At 44.5% G+C, this 24395-nt stretch overlaps 1 protein-coding gene across 6 annotated transcripts in view; it reads right to left on the minus strand.

Annotated features, from left to right (window-relative positions):
- The window catches only part of TRIO (trio Rho guanine nucleotide exchange factor), a 222609-nt gene that overhangs the window by 192301 nt on the left and 5913 nt on the right, over window positions 1-24395 (minus strand). For all 6 annotated transcript variants that reach the window (XM_027606767.2, XM_027606769.2, XM_027606766.2 and 3 more), the window contains exons 2-6: window positions 20133-20247; window positions 14423-14615; window positions 11410-11922; window positions 9781-9903; window positions 5482-5673 (exon numbers count right to left, since the gene is read on the minus strand). In XM_027606767.2, coding sequence (XP_027462568.2) covers window positions 5482-5673; window positions 9781-9903; window positions 11410-11922; window positions 14423-14615; window positions 20133-20247 — 1136 coding nt within the window. The remainder of the gene's footprint in view (window positions 1-5481; window positions 5674-9780; window positions 9904-11409; window positions 11923-14422; window positions 14616-20132; window positions 20248-24395) is intronic.

The following is a 24395-nucleotide window of genomic DNA, read 5'->3' on the forward strand; positions in this document are numbered from 1 at the left end:
GTGCACTGCTGGATGGGCAAGGGGGGCAGCCTGGTATGTTTGTTCCCCAAACTTCTCTGACCACTCTACTGCACTGCACCCTCCTCACCCCCAGCCCCTCCCTGCACGTGTACCATCTTGAGAAATACGGTTTGGGATTACAACTCCAGGGGAATATGCACTCTGTAAAGGACAGTGCAGAAGGGGGCTACGATGCTCTAGCGAGAAGTCAGAGCAGCCAATTAAGTCTCTGATGCTTTAAATGCCCAAAATATGTGAATACACAGTATCCAGCTAGGCTGAGGGTAAAGACAGGAGAGGACAAGAGAATTCATGCTTCTCCATGAACTCAGGAGCTGGCTATAAAACTGTGAATTCTGATGTTCAGAGTGGTGACTTTTTTCAAGTGTAGCTGAATACAAGATGAAGCGTCTGGCTCAGCCAGTTTGCAAAATTGAGGCAAGCAGTGGAGGGCAGAGTAATTAATACATACAGCTTTAACGGGAGAGCTTGAATAATTAATTAGATTTGTTTTCATAAACATTTATTCCACTACCTTCCACGTGCTGAGAGAGTGGGGGCTTCCAATTTGGGAGCGGCTCAGCTCTCTGGCCTGCTCTGCCTCCCCCCAACCACCTCCCACCCCCACCAGGGCTCATGACGGGGCACCGCCGAGCCGATTTAGGAGACAAAGAGACAAAAACTGCCTAGAATGGGGATTTTTCAAATGTTTAGAGGGATTTTCTCTTCTTTGACAAAAATAGGACCTGTTTAAAATTATAGGTACACACACGTACATGTTTAATATACATATGAACTCAAACATCAGAGTTCTTTTCTTATTTCTATTTTTTTATTTTCATGTCTAAAAAATTTTACCCTAGAAGTTTTATATCTGCCTATAGTAAAGTAACTTATAATTTACTCCTTTTCTTTTTTATTTCGTCCTTTTTGCTCCGTGAGTATTCATTCATCAGCACGCCCTCTTTCCTGGTTCCTCTGAGGGAGACAGGCTCCCTTCTCTGCCCGTGGAGATCACAGGGGTGAGGAGCCTGTTCCATTTGCAAAGCTCCGACAGAACCACCACGGCAACTTGGAGGAGCAGGCTCAATTTGACCCAGAATATGCCAGTGATCATGTGCCTTAAACCTGTTCTCATTAAGAACCTTTTCTTTTATTTTTATACATATTTACTCCAATTCCTTTCCATTCCATGAGAATCTTGATTTTGTCCACAAGCCGAGAGTTAGGCCCATGCTTTTAATAAAGTAAAACACCATTAAAATGGAACAATTACATGTGTATTATTTGCCTTAAAAATTCAAAAAGGAATAGTGAAGTATCATTTTCCTCTGAGTTCCAACCCAGACTTAGGATAAAGTTATACAGATAATGAGGATAGGTCACGTTTACCATAAATGTTATTTCTTTAAAACTTTTTTTTATAAGGATATTAACCTAAGTGCCTTGTTGTGGAAGTGTTCTATTATGTCCAGAACTAAAAGACTGTCACATATCTCAGAAACCCCAACATAAGTAAATCACTCCCCAAACACAACATAAGGACAGTAACACTACAGCCCCGTCTATGTCACTGGGCTAATTTAAGGATGAAATGACGTTTTGTGTTAGAGAGCTCTGTAAATGCTAAAGAACTAAACAGATACTGTAGATTCTAAAGAACTATACAGATACTGGCTCTTTATTTTTGGCTATTATCAAATTGTAGGGGCTCTCAAACTCACAGATAAAATGAGGTAATCAGAGTTAAGGCAGACCTTTATCAGCACTCATAGAACTTTCGGCAGCGATGGAAATGTCTATCTGTGCTGTCTGGTCTACAGCAGCCAGCAGCCACAGGGTGGACACTGTATGGAATTTTAATTTACTTTTACATTATCTTATTAACAAACTGATTTCCACAGCCGCATGTGGTGACTGGCTACCATACTGGACAGTGCAGCTCTAGACCCTTTTTTTTTGTTTTTAGAAAGGCAGACTGCCACACACAGCACCTCATTTGGATGTGTTGGGAGTCTTGAAGTTTTAACTACCCTCCTTTCCACAAATGGACCTTGAAGGTCTGTGTGGGGGTTCTAGCAGGAAAGCACAGATACTGGCACACTCCTGACCGAAGACTATCCTCCTTTTTCGGGACAGTCACCCTCTTGGGTGCAGTGTGCAGCTCCGGGAGGGACACACGTGGAGCGGGGACAGAGGAGGGGGAAACCCACCTCGCCAGCCAGATCAGCCAGCTCAACACTGGCAATCAGTGGGGTGATAGATGTCACAGCCAGATCACCCTCACACTCCAGATCATTCTTTTTTTAAAAACTGGAGATGCAAAGGTGTAGTAAAATCAATCACTTTCTCTTGTTTTATAAAAATGTAATTCTAATAACATTAGCTATGAAAGCTTCTTCGTATGAAGAGACCATCCAGCGGATATGCCCCATGACCAAAAGAAGTGAAGGCCAGAGCCCCTGAACACCATGTACCGGTGAGACTGCCGGCCTTGTGGTCCTGACTCCAAGCTTGCCAACGGAGATTCCAATTGCCCACATAACGTCCCCGGACGGGGGGGAAGGCCTGAGAGCGCACGAACAGCCGAGACGCCTGCAGAAGGCACGCTGTCTAGGCAATGTTCTCCTCATCTAGTCTGCACCTCAAGATTTATGTCTGTAAAACCACAAGCAAACCCCAACACCAGAACACCCACCGAGAGACCACAGAGGAGCGTGGCTGGGCAGTGCAGGGCACATGTCTCCCCAGCTGGGAGCTGGAATCCTTACAGGGAAGGCTGCTTCCTTCGGTAACACCATGAACCACGGGAGTCCCATAGTGGAGCTCCAGGCCTTCCTAATCAGATTTCATTTCTTACTGATACATCTGGATGGGGTTCAAAGAGGTGGCTAAGAGGGCAACCTCACTTACAACGTCCAAGCTTCTGGTCTTCTCCCCACTGAGCTTACGAAAACAGCGTAAGCATAACCAGAAAGCAAAGCACTTAAAAAAAAAAAAAAGACCAAAGCTGAGCTATTTCTCTCCTGGGAAGAGGAAAAGTACTGAGTAGATGTGATCTTCCTTCATGCATCAGAATTTCAAGGATCTTACTTTTGTTCAGTGAAGCGGAAGATTCCCGACACGTTTTCACCTGAGACTAAAGACACTCTGAACACTTTCTAACGTCCCATCTGCACATTTTAGTTGCTTGGGCAGACCTCGATTGAGGTCCACCAGAGATGCTGGGCCCTTTCTTCACCAGGCCCCTCTGTCCCTGTGCTCACATCTGGCTTCTTCTCCGGCTACTCGATACACACAGAGACCTCAAGCGCTTTTACAGTTTATGAAGGGTCCCACAAAATTGTGTTCAATAATGTATTCATCTAGTTTAGTTTCCTTCAAATCCATAAATTACAGTCATTCATCTTATCCCAACAAAAACACCCCCGGCTCTTTTGATGCTGAATGTCTGAAAATGCCCCATCGCACCCATATTTCTAGATTATCTTCAAGCAGGTCAGAATAGCAATTAACTTCGGGATTTATTTGCAATTCTGAATCCTACCATGTTTATGAAAGAGATTTTCCCGGTGTGTTACTATGCTTCAGACTCTCTGCCATTCACCCACGTAGCTTGTCCTGTCTCACATTTATTCATATCGTCTTCATGGAACTTTCTGACAGCCCAGTACCAATTCACACACTTGTACTTCCAGGGGTTGCTACACCCCATAGTATGTTACCATTCCAGATGACCAACATGTAGGGACCAGACAGCTCATCCTCACACCCATGATGATGTCCAGTGAACAATATAGCACTACTCAGGACAAGAGGTAGCAGGGGTGAGCATGGTGCTATTCTCTGCTGGAGGGGGTTCCTGTTACTTTTTTAAAAAACCCGTTTTTGTGTGTGGGCTTTTGTTTATTCTTTATCATAAAACCAATTAAAGGGGTAAGTTTAGGAAGGTGAAAAATCTTACTATTAAAACCTGGAAGTCCCTATTCACAGCTTTCACGTGAGGCTACTAAGACTTTTTTCTCTTTATTCCCTTTAGTTTCCTCTCTTGCTTCACACTTGAAAGGTTTCTAGAGTCGAGATCACTGCTAATTAGGGTCTTGGGCAACATTCTCACTGTCTTGCCAAAACCCTGGGCAAGCTGGGACCTTTACCTTACCTTTACTGACTCCACTCCTCAACAGGGACTGTTTCTAGATTACAGAGAGGTACTATTTCCTTCTTAGCAGCATCAACACAGATCCCTATGAATGTAGTCTCCCCCTCAACACCAAAAAATTCTCCCTATCAATATTTCTCCCTTAAGGCAACCACTCGCTTCTTCCCCATGTCTTCCAAGCAGCTAAAAGTTCCTATGTTGTTTCTCCACAACTTGAAAAGGTATTTCCCTGCCTAGCACTTTCCACTACTAAAGTCTGAGTCATGAGCAAAGCACTTCCCTTGTGCAACTTTAGAGTGTTTGCTTAAGCAAGCTCACCGGAGGACTGTAGAGGTGTGGGGAGTGTCATGGGCACACATTATATGTTACCTCTTCAAGTATTTTGACCAGCACATTGGCAAATGAAGCCAATGTGAAGTCTGGATCCATGCAAATAATTTCATGAACGTGAAAGACACTGCAAGCTGCCTACCAAAAGCCACTTTTCAACCCTAGGCTTTGCTGGCAGAGCCGGCCTACTGCTGTGGAGGCTAAAAAGCCACATTCACCTTTTCCCACCGTCCTGGGGAGCTATGGCATGGGCCTGCACCCCACTCCTGGTCAAGGGGAATGGAGGCGAGGTGTGTGGGGATGGAGGGACCTTCTGAAAATAATGCTTCCCTGAAAAAAGTGACAGGCACCACCATCCCGGCTACAGTGGACACCATGCTTGAGGTGCAGGGGCTGTGGCACCATCTCTGTGGCCATGTCAGGAAGGCCAAGGCAACCCAAGAGGAGCAGACCCCAGGCCTGACATCGCTGTATGGCTAGAACTCCCATACTTTGCAACTTCTTGTTTTGTGAGAAAAGCAAAGCACTGATATTTAAACCTAATAGGCATTATTACTTGCTGCCAAAGCATCCTATCAGAATACTAAAGTGACAGTACTGAGGGGGAAGGGGAAAGGAGAGTGGGGAGAAGGGAGAAGAGGGAAAAAGAACAGTGGCTACCACTGATTAGTACCTACTGTATACCAGGCCACCTAATACACATTATCTCATTTACATGAGAAAACACTCCTCTCAAGTAGATACTTTTATTTCCACTTTACAGATGAGAAAACCAAGGAACAGAGAGGCAAAGTAACTTGCTGAGGATCGCACGGCACAGGGTCAGACAACTGGGGTTTTAGCGCACAGCTGCCTGACTTCAGAGCTCATGTTCTTAAGCACTGTAGGTGTCACACACAAGTCCTCCACGGATCTGGCTGCAGGTTGGGAGGGTACTGGGGGAGGACCTGCTCCAGTCACCACCTCGTGGGCTTTGGGTGCCAGGCACTGACCTTTTCAGCCTTCTGGTGGAAAATGGAGGACATGTCCAGCAAGGTACTCCGCTCATCCAGGGCTGCCGCAAATGCCTTCCACTCCTGCTCCAGCTGATTCGCAATCTGCTTAATCTGCTGAGAGGCGTAGTGGCCAGACTCTACCAAGCGATTTGCCACCGACATTATGCGGTTTATATTTACATACACGTTCTGCAAAAGGGGGAGAGAAAGAGGGCTTGTCAGGGAAGGCAAACAAGAGGCTTCCTTGTAGGAACCGCGGATGACAGCACTTTCTAAAACACAGCCCCACTAACTTAAGTTCCATTTTTAACAGCAGAATCACCTGGTATAGAACAGTGTACGTATTTGCTCTCTGATTACCACAAACTCTAAATATTGGTTTCAATTTCTATTTTTAAAACTGCAAAATTACAAATCAACTAGCTGAGAGGCAGACTGGTAGGCACAAAGCAATCACGTACACAAGTGGGTGCACACAAATATACTCTTACTCACTTGCTGGCTTCGAATCCTGACAAGGGTCCAGATGGCAAGCCTACTGAGAAGCAGTCACCCAGAACGGAGAAAACCCAACACTGCAGCTTCTAACTAGAACCCAGGAACTACACACTACACACTGAGCAACCACAGGCTGCTCTGTGCGGAAACAAGCTCTCCCGTCTACACGACCCCAAGTTGTCTGTGTGGTGCCAACAGAGAATCTTCTGCAGACGGATCCACTTTCTCCACGAAGAGGAACGGAGGCACGAAAGGGAGCAATGCCGTGTGCAAACTTTCCATCAAGTTTTCTACTCTGCGGAAATGCCCATCTTCAAGCCCACCAGTTTACTGCAAAAGTAACAGTGTGAGGCTGAAAAAAAGTACCCATCTGTCCCTCAAAACAAGTTCTCGCTATGCTATGCTCCCTTCCGCCTTCAAGGCACCTTCGAGGTTGCTAGTCCAGAAGAGGCAGCTGTGGGAACACACGCCTCAACACGCCCCAGGTTTGTCGTTCTTCATCACAACACTGCTCCTCTTGATGGGTCCCCCAAAACTGTACACACCTCATTGGCTCCTCCCAATTGTGCTGCTAAATCTAAATACCCAAGCTGTCCAGAGCTCTCTCCATTTTTCCTGCCTCCTCTCCCTCCTCGCCGCGGCCCTCTGGGCCCCTCTGCCACTGCCACGCACCCTGCACAGCCTCCTCGTGGTCCCCTCATCCGCAGCCGACCCAGGAAGCCCCCTGAAGAACGTACCTGTCTGTTCTTTCCTTGTACCCTACCCTACCCATTTTTTCTCTCCACTTTGACCCAAATCAAAACTAGATGGAGTCACTCCGGGATCAGAGAGCCACAGACTCCAGCCTCTGAGCTCCTCTTTTGGGTGCATCTGAAGGCTAGAATCAACCAAGAGATGACCAGTGTCTACAGTGGCAGGGAGACAGGGCTCCTGTGAAGCTGTGACAGTCAGCCAAGGCCATGGGCAGTGGGACACCAGCCTCCCTGGCTCTTGTGGCAATAATGCTCTAACTAGCATCCTTTAGTCAAAATTGATGCCTCCCCGTCCCATATGTGTTCTCTCCCTCTAGGTGCAGATGACTAGAGTTACTAATTTTTGTTGTGTTTGTAACATTAAAGAGGAAAATCAACCCCAAAGGTGTCGGGAAGGGCATACGCAGATGCCCTCTGTTAGAATCCAGAGCAGAGCTCTCCATTCAGACGGCTCCGCTGTGGGAACCACTGAGGGCACCCATTCCCACCGAGATTCCGTTACGGTGTCCCGCGTCACTTTCAGATCCTCACCCAGACTGTACTGAGCGTAGAGGGTCTGTGGAGTAGACCTTTCCCATCGTTCCATCACTGACTACACAGATAAAGGAACGTGGTGGCACACAGCCCAATAAACAACCCATAAGATAGAATATAGAACTCCCTTTGTTAAAAGTACCTACCTCTAGTTCTTATCATTACAGTTTTTTTTTTTTTTTAGATTTTATTTATTTATTTGAGACAGAGAGAGAGAAAGCACGAGCAGGGTGAGGGGCAGAGGAAGGAGGAGGCTCCCCGCTGAGCAGGGAGGCCGATGTGGGACTCGATCCCGGGACCCTGGGATCATGACCTGAGCCGAAGGCAGATGCTTAACCGACTGAGCCACCCAGGCGCCCTTATCATAGCTTTTAAAAGTATCTGTGATAGTGTAATAAGCAGAATTGTTGGCATCCCTTAACATGCTTTAGAGACTGTCAACTCTGTATATTGATATTTAGCATTTTCATTTTGTCAAAAAAATGGTTAAAACACTGTAGGAAGCACAAGAAAGGGCTGAAAGTTAACAGGCCCTTGCTCTGCATAAAGAAATGTCCTAGCTGGGTACCAAGCACTCATGGAGGGGTAGTGGACAAGGGGCCAGACAGGCCTGGAAGCTCCCCCGGGGGCTGCCACCCACCATGGCACAGGGTTACCCCACTCTTCCAATTAAAACTTTAACTTAGAGGGGCACCTCGGTGGCTCAGTCGGTTGAGTGTCCGCCTTCTGCCTTCAGCTCAGGTCATGATCCCAGGATCCTGGGATGAAGCCCCATGTTGGTCTCCCTGCTTGGCGGGGGAGCCTGTTTCTCCCTCTCCCCCCACTTATGCTCTCTCTATCTCGGTCTCTCTCAAATAAATAAAATCTTAAAAAAAAAAAACAAAACTTTAACTTAGAAAAGTAAGAGAAGTTTATTGTAAAGAACCAGAAAACAGACTTAAACAACAAAAAAAGGACATCACCCATACTTTTGTTTAATAAGGTATTTAATGGTGATGACATGACTGCTAATAATTACCATTTATCAAGTACTTACTATGCATTCAGCACTATCTTAGTGTTTTACATATGCAGAAGAAATAAAATTATGGAACTCCATGGAAGGCAGATATAATCCCCACTTTACAGACTAGGAAACTGAGGCTCGTAGAGCCTAAACGAACTGCCCAAAGTCACCATGCTAACTGGCAGGCTCAGATTAGAAACCTCTGCATTCCTAACCCACCCCATACTCCTGTCTTCTACACCATACTAACCATTTTCTTGATCCTAAATGTCCCACTAATAATGCTGGTGGGGGGCGGTATATTTTCTGTTCTCATTTTTCTAAAATACATTTTCATGTTTCTTGTTTTTATAGTATGTGATACAATGGACTGCACACTGCCCACCATTAGCTGCAGTTTCAGAATAACTTGAAAAATGGATAAAACTTTCTTAGGAAGAAATTCTAAGAGGCTTCCTCCAAAGGTAACATTTTGGTTCTCCGCAACTATGCCCGTGTTTGAAACTTGAAACCAGAAATTCTCTTACCTCAAACTCTAGAACAGATACCAAGCTTTTTTGATAGAGTCTATTACAAAAATTTTATTACTAGATGTTATCTTTAAAACTACCTAAACTGGAGCACTCAGTTGTCCAAACTTTATTTAAATGGCATCTTACTGAATTAATTTAAACAAAGATCCTGTCTTTATACCACTTCAATGCTCTGTAACAAATGTTATAAGGCCCAAGAGTAGTTAATTCTCATAAGACTAGCTCAAAGTCCAAACCAAAACTCCTTGTCCCTGAAAAGCAAATTTCTAGAAGGTTAACTGTCTACAGAAATAACATATATCCTGTAGAACTCAGTGTTTTATTTTAGTTATATTAACTCCAAAAATGTAACAAAAGTACTATTTAGAATTGTGGTTTTTTATTGTTTTGTTTAATGGTCCTACAACAACCCAACACTGGTCACAATAGGCCAAAGGAGTCAAGTGCATCAACCTCAAATAGAGCAGGGTCTTCCAGCCATGGTCCATGTCAGTTCAACTTGGAGAGAAATCTCATGTTTTAAGAGAACCAGAGTATGCCCTCGAGGTAGAAACCAGGCAGACTGGCTTATTTCTTCCTCATGAAGGGCAGCCAGCAAATTGACGGCAGCTCTGCTCAGAACACTCACTTGGCCACCGAGCAGCTTTTCTAGAGCCCCTACAGGCTCCAAGAGGTACAGCACAGGAACCGGCCTCAAAATCATCCATGTTCAACAGGCCAAGTAATTGGTTCAAGTTTCACTAATGTGTTTGCTTGTTTTCACAGTTTTGTTTGCTTAAAACTTAAAGGAAGCTGTAGGTACTGCTAACACCAAGAACGTCGCATGCTCGGAGGTCAGCTGCTACCACCACCAGTAACTCTAAAGGCCCCCCATGGCCTCCTGGCAGAGGGCTGGGACACCATCTGTGTAAATCCCTCCCATCTGCTAGAATCCACTCACACACAAGATACATCTGTTCAGACAGTATCTTACCATACAGTTCATGGCAAAGTGGTTGTGCTGTGTCTGGAGCTCCATCGCATGAGGATGGCTGGTCCCAATCTCAGTGTAGCTGTTCAGAAACAGGCCCTTGTTGTGTGTGATCCAGTCAAACATCTACCAGAATGAAAAAAGACAACTTGAAATCACCCCAGAAAGAGAGATGACTGGCGCAGGCTCAGGAGCAGGGCCACGCCAATCAGGGGCAGTGTCTATGCTCTGACAACCTCTCAGGCATTTGGGTCCAAAAGATCCTTGACTTCTAAGTAAGCTGTTCCGAACTTGCACGATCTAGAAGAAAGTCTTATCTCATGTGTTCCTTTGACCGATGAGGAATTAAGGAACAGAGAGGCAAAGAGAGATATTCAAATCCCCCTGGCTAATTAAAACTAATCTTTGACTCTCAACCCAGCCTCCCTGCTATAATGAATGCTTGACTGGCCACACTGCTCTTCAGTGAAAAGACCTGTTAGGTGAAACTGGGGTCTTTCAGGTATCTGGACGGGCTTTGCTACGCTCACAGATTACTGACAGCAATTCCGGTGACTACAAGATCATATATGTTTTAGTGCAAACAGTATTTTAAAAACTGTGCAAATGCAAACAATAAAATTTACCATAAAAATAGGAAAGACTGGGGAAAAAATTTAATGATGACATCTCTCTCAAGGTTCAATACAGATGCTACCTGGAAAAGGATGTCAATTATGTTGCTCACAGGGAAAACACGAAAGCAAAAGGAAATAACTATCATTATTTGGACTGGTATCATGACCTGAACCAGAATCCCAGAGACAGTCAACTGTTTTTTCTAGTAATTGAAAGGAAGATTTTTCCAGTGTCTTTGACAAGGCACTTCTTTTAAACGGCAAGTACACTGACAGATTAAAAGCTTGCCAAACAACAGTAGTGGACTGTCACTGTTTGAAAGGTCCTTTTGTATCAAAGATTTGTGATGTAGTTTTTTTTAACTTTAGAAAATATTTTCCTGTCTGTGAAAAAAATTCAATGAGCTCAAATTAAGAGTGATCGATTCACCCGTGTTCATGGCTTGCAACACAGTCCTCTAAATTAAAGTGTCCTGTTTCCGCATTGCTAAGAGAGAGTTGGCTGGTAACACGAGCATCCACTTGGACCAGCTGTTTTGTCTGCAGCACGAGAATAAAATGAGGACATAAGTAATCACCACCCATACTTCCCAGAAGCTATGCTTTTTAACACCTTATTGGTCTTTTATTTTAAAAGCATGGTCAATAATAGATCGGAACGGTGTTCTGTCACTGACTTTATAGGAGTGCAGCAGCAGCTAGGGGCAAAATTACCTACGTAATTATTGGTTTCGATAATATAAATTCTATATAAAGCTGTCACCCTTTTAACTCAAGATATCCTTCTCATCTATCCTATAGGCATGCTAGACCGAACCGTCAGTAATGAAGAACTCATAGCTCCTGAAAAAGCCCGGGCCTGCACCATGAGGAAAGCTGGAAGGCAGACTGGGGGCAGATGGCCGCAGTGAACCCTAAGCGTGCTTGATGCATCCTCGGCCCTCTCTCCCGACCAACGCAGCCCCTTGACTGCTGGGACCCAACGGTCCAGGAAGCCCTCCCCCTGCTCCTTTACCTTCTCAGCGTCCTGCTCGAACAGCCTCAGCTGAAAGCACTGGTCCAGTTTCAATTTTCGTACATGCCACATCTGGTGCAGGTGCTGCCGTGTGGAGTGCAGCCTGTCCAACATGGCGGACACCTTGGGAAGGAGGCCCTGCAGGTCCGCATTGCCTGAGCCGGAGTTCTTTTTGGGAAAGCTGTCACTGCTCTGAATCCTCTGGAGCAGCTTCTGTCCCTCCAAATCCAAGTCTTCTATGGGGGCCTTAATCACTTTCTTCTTCAGCTGGGAATGCTCCTCGATCATGTTCCGAGCCCCCTCTAAATCCTGAGGCAATTCTTTCTTGGCTAGGATGTCCTGAAGTTCCTCCAGCCGAGAGAGCATGTGGGTTGCATTGCTAATGTAGTCTTCAAAAGCAACTCTGATTTCAATCCATTCTTCGTGGTTGTATTCCAAGCAGCCATCAAACTCGGGAGTTAGCTGAGAAGGATCAACTACTTTGGTAAGGCCTTCTAAAGAGACCATATTTGTCTTAAGGGGAAAAAAAATCATGTATGAGAAGATGAACCAATTTTCTGTGGTCTTATCATAATGCAATGTGCAATACTTACAGATTTTCAAACATAAAGCAAGTAATCTCTTTACAGAAACATACCTTGTTCTGGCCCCATAAAAACAAATGCAGATGAAAGAAACATTACCGGTATAGTCAGTGAAAGAGAAGTCCATTAGAACAACACGCTAGTAGAATACCTAAAATTACAGGACATGTATCTCATGAGAGCTAAAGAAATGAGATGCTATCTTAGGCATGGTAACCAGGAAATGTCTTAAATCGCAATACAGAGCAGATGATTTAGAAATTTTACTTTCATCAGTGCATTCTTTCTCATCCGCACCACTCTACCATCTCACTCCCGACAGAAAACTCTGTAGAGGCCTCCTGCTCTCGGCAGTCAAGCGCCTGTCTTGCTCATGGGCTTCCAAAACCCTATGAAGGGCCACCTCCCTCTGAGGACACATATTTGTGAGCTACTTATTCAGTGATAAACATGCTCCAACCAGACCACGATCAAGGCTCATCTGGTCCTAACTCCACCTCTCATCAGGTAGCAGATGACAGGATATGAATGACTTTTTGAAACTTTCTAAAATATACAAAGGTTAGCCAGCCAGGGGGGCAGAAGCTCTTGCCATAAAGCTAAAGACAGAGGGAATGTTTCATTCATTTCAACAATCGGTCGCAATTCTGAGTAGTAGAAGGGGATATTTCAATTTGCACTACATTCCAATCTAACAGCGACCACGTTTTAGTCCTTTACAATCTAAGAAAAATCTTAACCTCACACTACCTATATACACCATGTGCTGCAGGGTTACTATCAATATTGTGCCTCAAGGAAAACATGGGGGGTGGGAGAGGGGTCATTAAATGCAAAAACAAAGTTAAAGGACAAAGATTTGTAGCCTAAGAACCAAAAAATAAAACAGAGAAAGGCTGGTTTAGCCCCACCTCTATCACTTCCAGCCTTAGAGAAACCTAGGACTGTATCAGCTCCACGCTGGCTGGCATGAGAACCTGCAAAAAGCAACAGAGCTAGAAAGAGGGCTGCTCCTAGTCTTGCACTTTTGTTTGCAATGTGACTGTAGGTTCATTCCTGTCTCACCTGTCCAGACTTTTAATAACATCCATGGAACTAATCACTTAACAGAAAGAGGCTGGTAACAATGTAGAGACAGTAAGTTCAGTAGAAAAGCTGATATAGATAACTTTAAAGGCCCAGAGGAAGATAGCAAAATTGGACTAGAAAACATTTGTGTGCATTATATTGCTAAACCATTGTTTCTGCTTAGAACATGTATAATTAAAAGGAACACACTTTAAATCTGGCATCAAGAAAATAGTAAGACCCAATAAACTGTCATCCAAAATCACTTCTCAGTTGTGTGAAGAGAAAGGCTTACTGGTTTCATCTTTTACCTAAATCTCTTGAATGCAGTTTCAAATTCAAATTCAAACTAAATTCAGATTTCAGATTGAAAATCACAACAAGAGATTTAAAAATGCAAGTAATGCACATGTGAAAACACTTTGAAAAGTTAACATGGAACATAAAACTTAAGAATTAATTTTGTGCGATGTGCTTAATACTACTGTTGTTGTTTACCTTAACACACATGAATACATTCACTGAAACCTACTGTTTGGGCAAACTTGCTAGAAGCAGCACAAGCTACTCAACCAAAAATTATGAGATCTTATAAGAAAACATTCTATTACAGAATATTACGGCATGAATCAAGTTTCAAGCTGGCCGGAATACTTTCTTCCCATAATCATCTCCTTACACTAACTACATCAAAGCCTGGGCAAAGCCTTGGCAGCTGAAGGAGAGGTGACAGTGGAAAGGAAAAGAAGTCAGCAGGTTGAGGCTTGTCTCACACACCGTCTGAGAGTCGGCGACCTTATGCGCCGTTGAATTCAGAACTCTGCATAGTTTTTAAAGGAGTACCTCCCGTTTCATAAACGAGAGAACTGATGCATGAAATACAGAACGGATCATTCCCTCCATCATCAAGGACAAGGTGAAAACTCAAGTTTCTTCTGGACACGTGAAGTTGGGTATCTCTCCCTAACATTCCCTTATTCCCAAGGCTAAGGCAATGATGAATCTGAGGCCACATAAAGCCACCTGGACTCAAAGGTGAAGCTGTTTTATCAAGAGAAGTAAGAGGGAACCTCTTTCTATGGTACACGCCTTATACCTCAGCAGCCCCACCACCAAAAACCAAGAGAACTAAAACCTAAATCGCCCTTGGGTGAAATAATCCAGTAGGGTAATGTGATTAATGAACTGAATTTTGTTGTTTTATGCAATAACTAATTTTACATGCCATATGTATATAAGATGTGCAGTTCCCATTTAATATGTGGTTTTAAAAACCTATTATCTAAAATGATGAGGAAAAAGTCAAGTTTTAATAAACCATGCCTATTGGTTTAACTGGTCTGGCTACACATGGAAGTTACCTCAAATTCAAATTTAGAACTGCCAAAATTAGTCCTCTGTTTCTGCCAAAAGTTGTCTGGCTTGATTATCAGTGCAACATGAATGCAGCAGGGAAAGGACTCTTGCAATATCTTCAGCAGAGGCTTAATGGAGTCCCATTTGGACCCACGCATGTCCACGATCACTGTGAATCCTCGCTTGCAGACCTCTTCACTAGAGAAAAAGAAAAAAACAGGTTTAAACCATGCAACTCTTTCTCTGGTCCAGAGTCCCACTAGGTGAGGCTGACTCTGCATCCTTCATCCTGATGTCTGTGGGGCTGTCAGGTGGGGGTGGGTGGGATGGGGGAAGGGCAGGGGATTTCTCATCTTTTGTGCACTAAATGATCACATACATTGTCTAGGAGCTATTATATAAGCAAAGGTCCTTGGTGAGCGCTAATGGGGACAGACCCCTGACAATGTGCACAGAGCCCAGGTGGGGAGGGTGACAGACCAATGAACAGCAGTCCCAGGAGCCTGCCAGGATCCCAGGTGCTGAAACCTCCTGTACCTGCGCACTGGTGAGGGTGGGAGCTTTTCAGTGTCCCATTGCGTCCCCTTTAACTGGTTCAGGCCCTTGAGCTATCTCAGAGGCTCCCCAAGTATGGTTCGCTGATCCCTAGGGGCCCTTGGCGCCCTTCTGGCAGGGTCTTTGGGGTAAAGGGATTTTCGCAGTAATGCTGAGACTTATTTGTCCGTTACACCCGGGTGTACTAGTGACAGAAAGGCCATGGTGGTAAGGAGGCTGGTCCTCAGCACTGGCCAAGGAAGTGCCACAGCCTTTGTGTTCTGCCCCTCCACGTTCTGGTAAATTTAAACAAAAAAGCCAGCTTCTCTTAACAATGACCCTGATAAAGCAATAAAAATGATTAGTTTTACTAAATCTCAACCCCTGAGTACATGGGAAACATATGAAATGCACTCCTGCAATAAAGGAAATCAAGAGTCAAAGTGTCCTTGAACACAGGTTACAATACTTAGTCGCACTTGGTTAGAACTGCAGCGTTCACGGGGAAGCACTGAGGAAGGCTTTGGCACAGCCTTACACTTCAGGAACAACTGGAATCCTGTTTCGTGGTGGACTCACAGAGTCCATGCAGGCTGCCGATCCCTGCCAGACGTGAGCCAGATAATGACTTGTGGGAAGGTATTTGGAAACACACCTAAGACCCCGAGGGCATAATGACAACTTTAGGTTTCACCCAGCGTGAATTACTGGGCCTAGAGGAAAGACATCGGACATTTTTCTGCCTCAGGTAATCACCTGAGAAACTAAAAACTATTTATAGTTATAAATTCATATAGTTTATAAATTAAAAACTCAGAAAACTAATTGCTATCATTAAGTGATGTTAAAAAGCCAAAATAAATTAAGTCAAACTTAAAACCAATTTCATGCTCTCTTGCATAAGCTCACTCCTTTACCCTTCCCCTCCCCATCCCCACAGGAATGCCCTTCTTTTCCTTATCTTGATGCATGCCATCACAGTAACTGTCGCTCCAAATTTCACAGATGTATAAAGTTCCTGTCACAGCTACAGCCATGTAAGAGACATGGCACAAAAAAAATTCCAAAAAACAAGTCTGTGGGGCAAGAACCTGAGCAGGCAACAGCACAGGTCCTGGACACATGGTGGGAAAGCCGTCTCGAGGACATAGGCTGACAGCGGCCCAGCTTCTCACTCAAAGGTGGAAACTGCCAGCAATGGTTTGATGGACTCCTGTCTGCAACTCCTATAGGAATATGAACTCCAAATGAGTTAACACTTGGCTCAGACACCCCTCATGATAGCGCTTCTCCAGGTCTCCAGTGGGTCCTGGGCCACAAACCAGGGAACAGCACAGCATGGACCTCCTTCACAGATCCTAGAAGCAAACAGGGCTTCCAGAAATGTCTCCTCAAATCTCCCAAGTCACTGAAATGAAGCATTCTGGGCCTCTTTGGGTCCTGATGGGGTGGGCAGGCTGGCAAGACCAGCCAGAGCAAAGGGAGCCCGCCCCAGCAGAGACATTCTCCTCCGGATGCCCCCTCTGCTGCCACACACCAGAGGCAGAAGACCGTACGCCAGGCCCCTGATGGCCTCAGTGGGAGCTCTGCTAGACGGACTTCAGGCATCAGCCTTCACCAGATCACTCGGGCAGCCAGGGTCTCTCCTCAGAGAGCGCCGCAGGCTGTGTACAGAACACAGCACAGCCCCCTCCCCTCGAAAGGGGCAGGAAAGGCATACTGAATAGCTCCAGGCTCGACAACAGGAACACGCTAGATAATACCACAACCAGAAGGTACCTGAGCTTGCAGAGTTTACAAAAGGACGCACTATCCACCTTCCTCCACAATTGAACTGACCACCCAGGAACTTCTAAATAATGAAAATCGCAGGTGAACTGGGCTGGGAGGGCACATCCTTTCAATCCGGCTCTTTTTCCAGTTAAAAGCCAGTCCTCGTTAAGAAAGCAGTGGCTTGCAAAGATTGGCAAACCCAGTTCTATTCAGGAGCAGCTAATGGACGTGGGCAGCTGTCTCCAGGAGAAGGCATGCATGCCACTCCTCCCCCCGGAAGACGCTGCTCACTGGGACGTGTGACCATCAACCAGGTATTCTGGCAGCTTCATCTAAGAACCTCATTTTATCTGTGAGACAAAGAAACGTTAGATAAAATTAAGGTCCCTTCTCAATGCTGGTCTCTGAAAAAGAGAAACGCTCTTTAGTTTCTAGATGAAGAAAGTATCTTTTAATACGAATGTTCATGAACAAATTAATTGAAGTCTCACATTATTTTGCTGGTGACAAAAGACAGTTTATCCGTGTAGCTACCATAAATCATTCTAAAGAAGGCAAAATGCTCTAAAACATAATTAGTATAAGTGTAATTCAAACAATAAGAGCAATAAACACCTAGAGATGTACTAAGACTGATGTTATTTTCATCACTGTGTGGGAATCCCAGTTAGACCAGCAAGAAGTTCTACTGTGACTTGCTTCTCTTACACATAGTTAATGGAAAGTTTCCTTGAAAATTAATTTTATGAAAGTCACTCTATTACTCCAATTGCTTTTCCTTTTTTTTTTTTTTTAAAGGAGGGAGGAATGAAAGGGAAGGCGACCCAAGTAATAATACTCAAACTACTCACCACTGCTCAGATCACACTTATGATTACCTCCGAGGGCCACATTTTAAGAGGCACAAAGACAGACTAGAGGCCATGCAGAAGAAAAACAAGATATCCGGACTCTAGAGCACATGTCAGAGGGAAAAATAAAAGAGGGGAAGTAGGAAAGATGGAAATTATCGTACTTTTTCTGAGGGAGCTACTGTGTATCAGGCACTGCACTAGGCATGTACATAAGTAATCTTACTCCACACTCACAATGATCCCAAGAAGTACACATTACTATCACATTTCGTAGATGAGAAAACTGGTAAAAGGAACAGATGGTCTGAGTCTGCTGCCCATGCTTTCCGGATGGCGCACGCTTCTCCACATCTGGCAACGTGGGGCCCTGTGACTGTCCACTGGGGGGGGGGGGGCAGCAAAAGGCCAACTTCACCGCACAGAAACTGCCAGGAGAAATGGGCAGGAAAAGAAGTCTCATGACCCCCAGGATGACTTATACCACTCTCGAACTATGGCAACAAATAATCAGACTTAAGTGCAAGGAAAGCCACAAGTCAAAAAAAAAAAATTCACACACCATTATTTTGCTGACAATTTTCTTGGCCCTACTGCTCGGCTCTAACAAAACAATGTTCCCGCCACGAAGCGCACAGTGGGACAAAGCAGCTCCTGGGTGGCCAGGGTAGACCCATGGGTTCTGTTGCCACTTCTCTCCGTTTGGACCACAGTGAAATTTCCCCCATTAATCCCTTGAGAAACGTATCATTTACGTGTTAATCCCACTTCTCTTGTCATTAACGCAGGGCAAGCAAAGTGACATTTCTTATCACCTGGAATTATAAATACAAAAGCAAATCTAGGTGATGAAGTGGCTGCGCTCGACCGTGGAGGGGTCACCCTACACGCTTAGTATTTATAAGAGAAATGATAGGAAGCTTGCGATTTTTTTATTCCGGGGGGAAACTCAGAGAAAAACAAGATTGGCAAAATCTGGTCATCACTGAAGCCGGATGACAGGTACGTGGATGTTTGCTGTGATAGTTTCACTACTTTTGTGTATGCTCACCATAATGAAGTTCTGCAGGCTTAAGTGGGTCATCCAGATGATCCAAAATACACATGAATCAATTCTTTTTACAGTATCAATGAAGTAAAAGAAATTTTTAAGTTACAATCAACACGGATTTTTAAACCAGAAAGCCAGCTGCCAAAATTATATAGTCATTCCATAATTACACTATACAAGTATCACTTTGATTGGCAGAGATGTTTACATTGTCCTTTGCATTTGTTTCTTCTTCCATCATTAGCACAGTACCTAGCACACAGAACTCTGTAAGTGGTCCTTATCAAGTCTACTGTTATTTATAAGTGATAGTGAGTAGCACAGAACTTCTAAAGCCCTTTCTAATTCCATGGTTTCAACAGTTCAACGGCCCAAGAAAATACCAGAGTAGGAGGAAAGAGTAAACTTTTCCATATACGAGTGCAGGGCTTTATCACGTTGTCACTGATGATGCAGAGTGATGGTTTTCTCGTAAAGGATGACCACAGCGGAAAACCCAACCACTTCATCAGCAGGTCAGGTGGTCAACAGCGAAAGCGGACTTGCCTCAGCCACAGCAAGGATGGGTCACAACCAGGCCCTGCTGCCTTCCCTGCTCGGTGTCAACCAAAGAAGGTCAGCAGTGTCCCAACCCGTGTGCCGTGGCAGATGTACCACACTCCTCTCAACCTCAACAATGCCACTGACCACCTTTTATTACTCTCTTGCGTAAGCGTTCGTGAACATTACTGTCTACTCTAGCCTACGTATAATGACCAAGTTTTCTTCCACACATCCTAGTTTCGTCTCTGAGGAAACGCCTCCTGGCTCTAGCACATCGATTATGCCCCCTTTAGTATGTGCCTTTCCTTTTCCTCACAGGGAAGGAGCCCTCCAACCCAGACACACACAGTTTCTTAGCGCAGGCATGACTACAACCTTGGGTTGTATCACAGCAGTTCTCTCTTTTCCAAAAAGTAATCTGGAAAATAAAGCTTTGCCTGGTCTTTCTTTAGCATCCACACGAACGACCACCTTATCATGAAGGGGGTCTCGGATTGAATGGGTGTTCCCAAACGGGGCATATTAGCTAGTAAAGATTCTTAATGCCTCACAAACCTCATGCCACAAATCAAGAGAATGTTTTTCAGAAACCGAAGCTCAGCATGAAGACAGAAACGTATAGTGAGAAACAGCATTCCATTTCTGGTCTTGCAGGGCGCAGTGTCTTGCTATCAGAGTCACCAAGGATGGTCCACCTGAGGCACCGCATCCTAACCCCAGCCCCACCGTCCCCCCACAAAGCACTCCGGGCAAGATGCCTACCTTCTCGTCCCCACACCCAGAAGTGTTGAAACATGACAGAACGGTCACAAAATGGAACTAAGGACAGAGGTGATGATTTTCGTTCTGCACTGTCTGGTCTGCTTGGAATTCAAGCCACTGTGCAGCGGCTTCTGGAGAGCGCAGTGCCGCATTTCTTGGAACGGTCACAACAGTGGCAAACCACAACCGCACAGAACTCACCTAGGGATACAGGCTAGATAGGAAATGAGTCTCCTGAGGTCCTCCTGTCGTATTCTATCGTGATTGCTGCGGGCCGGAAATGTGAGAATGGGACCTCCACGTTTATCTCTGCCACCTGAAAAACAAGCATTTGGAGCACACTTAGACAAAAGCAAGAGAAGACAGGACTCTGGACGCCCCTGGAGGTCCAACGTCGTGACCCAACCGCTCGCACAACGCTTTACCTCCAGCAGCCGCACGGCCAGGAAGGAGCGTGCAACCAGCAAGAGTCGGGGTTGGGCAGACATGTGGCTGGGCTACTTCATCCCCTCCCGGGACTCCGGAGAACAAGTCTGAGTGCTGCCCACCACGTGGAAGCCAGCAGAGAAGGCCTCATCTTTATCCTCCTACGTGTCTCCTCCGACTTCAGTTTTATGTGTGGACAACGTTTCCATGTATATGGGCATCATTCCCCTTGAACACGGCCTCCTCACGCCTTACCAGGCCCTTCTGTCGTCCCCCACACTGCCCCCTCCTTCCCGCCCCAGCATTCCAAGCTCTCTCTTTGCTATCAACCAAATCGGGTTTTAAGTCTTGAAGGAAAGAGACAGGAATGGACCTCAAATTTTTATGCTGATGATGACTTTCTATCATCTGGGATCTAGGACATCTTCCTCTCTTGAGGGCGGCACCTAACCCCAGCGGTCAAGCCTCACCCATCTCTCACACAAAGCCGCACATACAAATAAAGCGACTGGCATTTAAGAATTTTAAAAGAGAACTACATTAGCTTGAGTTTAGAAAAATTACATCACATACTAAGTACAAATCTCAGGGACTGTCTTGTCATAGAGAGGCAGATGTAGCCCTCGTGAGCATACATAAAATCCTAATGAGGTCTGTTGGTATCACTGAATATTCTCGGTGAAATTTCCAGAAATATTTTATTACTCCACCAATGTTTTCAGAAAATAAAACAGAGAAGGAAAATCTAGCCTTCCCAAGCGGATCCTTCCTTAGTTTCACAGCTCTGGTCAACTGTCTTCAGAAGTAGAGCAGTAAGACCACAAAATTCAAGTCACAACATGAAACTCTTCATTATTTTCTCATCTTATTTACTTCATTAGCAAAGGTAAAACTAAAAACCAAGCAAACATTAACAGAAAACCAGATTATTTCCTTTTAGAAAAGCCAAAAAAGGATTCAGCACAAGATACTGGTATTTTAAAAACATATTTCACCAATATAGATTTTTATAATTTCCTAGAATGGTTAATAGTCCCTCTGAACAATAATGAAACTCAATTTTGATTCTGAACACTAAAATGATCCACATGTACTGTTAGGTCATGCAATCTAGAAAAGTATTAAATTATTTATAAATCCAGTAATTCATGTATTAAATGGGAACAACACGAAACCATAGCCACTGATACATGCTAGATATGGTATCAAGTCCTTTACACGTGCTCTGATTTCAACATCACAATGACCCTGTTAAGAGGTTTTACCCTTCCAGCTTTATAATTAAAGATACTAAAGCTCAAAGAGCTTAAATAAAGATGGGGGAGGGGAGGATCTGGCTGCCTAGTCAGAAGAGTGTGCAACTCCTGATCTCAGGCTGTGAGTTCACATCCCATGTTGCGTGTAGAGATTACTTAAAATAAACGAAATTACCAAAAAAAAAAAAAAAAAAGGGACTATGTCACATGGTCACAGCTGGGTCCTTTGCCCTGACAAAAATTTAGAAAATCTCTCTAAATTAGAGTAGTAAAAATGTCAGAAGGACAACTGAATGATGGTTCTAAGCTTTTTAATGAATGAAAGGTACTATTAAAAGTAAGCAGCAGTTCTGTTATAAATGCCAGAGTGTCATCACCAAGTAACCTTCTTGGATAGTATTTTTAGGGTAAAATCAATGGCCCAAGTTTTGGGGGAATACTTCTTATCCCCAAGATAAGACAGGCAACAATTCAGTATTTTTTTTTAACTCTCCCAACATCTTTGATACTTTCCAAAAAGAGAATCAGTCTCCTTCATCAAAAATATTGTGGATCAGGTGCCTGGGTGGCTAGGCGTCTGCCTTCGGCTCAGGTCATAATCCCAGGGTCCTGGGAAAAGCCTTGCATCGGGCTCCCTGCTCAGCGAGGAGTCTGCTTCTCTCTCTGCCCCTCCCCCTATCTGCGAGCGCTCTCTCTGAAATAAATAAAATCTTTTAAAAAATATTGTGGAACAACATATTTTACAAAAATTTGAGTTCTTAAAAATACAGTATGAGATTTGGGTTAAAACATTTACCCCACTTTTGGTAAAAAGAACAGCATCTAACGTTTTCCTGGACCACCATTCTGTATTTTTTAAATGCGACATAACATTTGATTCAGTAGGGAGACTAGATGACAATGACCCATGCTCGTCTCTCCTCCCTCTGGGGTCATCATATCTCACCAAGCAAGCAAGGCACACTCCACTGTGGGTGCGAAAAGAAGAATCCAAAGCCTGCCTATCAAGGACTCTCACGTGGACAATCAACAGGTGTGCATACCGCACACAGCCGTGTGTGCACACCGCGCACAGCCGTCTGTGCACACGTCCTGACTGCCTGCCTGTTGTGCTGCTTCACCTTTTAACTAGAGATTTTCCCCAAGCTGGTAGCGCTAATGGAGAGTCCCCTGAGAGCTGCCCGCAAGCTCATCCACCAAATAGGCTCTCACTTATGTCCTAAAGAAAAGCCTCCGTAAACCCAAATTTGACCTTTAAGAGGGGGGAAAAAAAACCACTTTCTCTTTTTCCTTTTCCCAGAACAGAGCTTCAGAAAACTCAATAGTTTTAAAACTTCATCAAAAATCACTTATGAAGTAAAAACTGCAGAGTCTCTATTTAAATAATTTAATAATTGGCTTTTGTTTGCTAACCTCCCTGCATCGGGCACATCTTCCGACCTGTGATGTCGTAGTCAGTGACAGGCAGGTGCCAGTCACCCACCTGCTGACCCCTCCCAGTGAGGTTTAAAAAAAAAAAAAAATCTGAGAACCGATGAGACACAGTATTAGTTCAAAGAAGCATGGTCTCTGAGCCTCAAGGAGCCTAAAGTCAATGGCGCGGATGCGTATTTGGATGGTGTTCTCCAAGATTTAACATGGTGCCAATGTCACAAACACACAAGGTACACAAATAGAAACACTGTCAGGCTGTGAAGGAAAAAAGTGACAACTTTAAAGTTCTTGCTCCTGAACTAGTAACAAGAATGATGCTCCAGCTCATCAAAGCTTCACCTGCTGGATCTACTCAGAGGGATGTGATGTCGACCTGCAGCCTCAGGGTGAGGGAGGTGGGACACACGTCAGTCCCGTTTTATAGACGGGAATCCCAGTGCCTTAGTTTCTACAAAGAAAAGGGCAAGAAATCCATTTCCTGCATCTACCAACGTCCAGTATGTCTAAGTATGAGAGCGGCCCAGTCTCTGGACTGCTCCATGTCTGTCGTCAAAAACTAGTAGCTCGCTAAGGATCATCTGCATACCCAAATGCTGTTTTAGTCAAACAAAACAAAACAGAAAGTGTAGTTTTTGTTCATAATGACACTGTTTTATTTTTGATTCTTACAGTTCTCCCCATACTCCCTTATATTTCTGTCAGGCACCTCTCACTTTCTAGTCAATTATATGATTTACACAGTCTTTTTCTTTGTCTGTCCCGCCCACTAAATGGAAGCTCTATGGAGGCAGGTTTGCTCATTCACTGACATCAGTATATACCTTCAAGGCCTAGTAAGAGACTGGAACAAAAAGCATACTCAATAAATTATCTGCTGAATGAATGGATTCATCTATATTCCACACAAAGTTAATTAAAAATACCTACTTTCAGTATCAGGAAGTTAAAAACAGACATGCCTAATGAACTTTCCTATAGAAACACACACATAGGGGCTCCTGTCTGGTGCAGTCGGTTAAGCGTCTGACTCTTCATTTCGGCTCAGGTCGTGATCGCAGGGTCTTGGGATCCAGTCCCGGGTCAGGCTCTGCGCTCAGCGTCAAGTCTGCCTGAGATTCTCTCTCCCTCTTCCTCTGCCCCTCCCGCTTGTGTCCTCTCTCTCTCTCTCTCTCTCTCTCTCCCTCCCTCTCCCTCTCCCTCTCTCCCTCTCCCTCTCCCTCTCTCAAATAAATAAATCTTAAACACACACACACACAGAGATGCTAAACAGACTGAGGTGCTTGTTAACATGAGAAAGAAAGCAGCTGCAGCTGTCTGTGTGGCCCTTCCTTAAACCCAGTGATGCTTA

The sequence above is a fragment of the Zalophus californianus genome, chromosome 5, assembly GCF_009762305.2.
Source record: "Zalophus californianus isolate mZalCal1 chromosome 5, mZalCal1.pri.v2, whole genome shotgun sequence".
Taxonomy (NCBI): Eukaryota; Metazoa; Chordata; class Mammalia; order Carnivora; family Otariidae; genus Zalophus; species Zalophus californianus.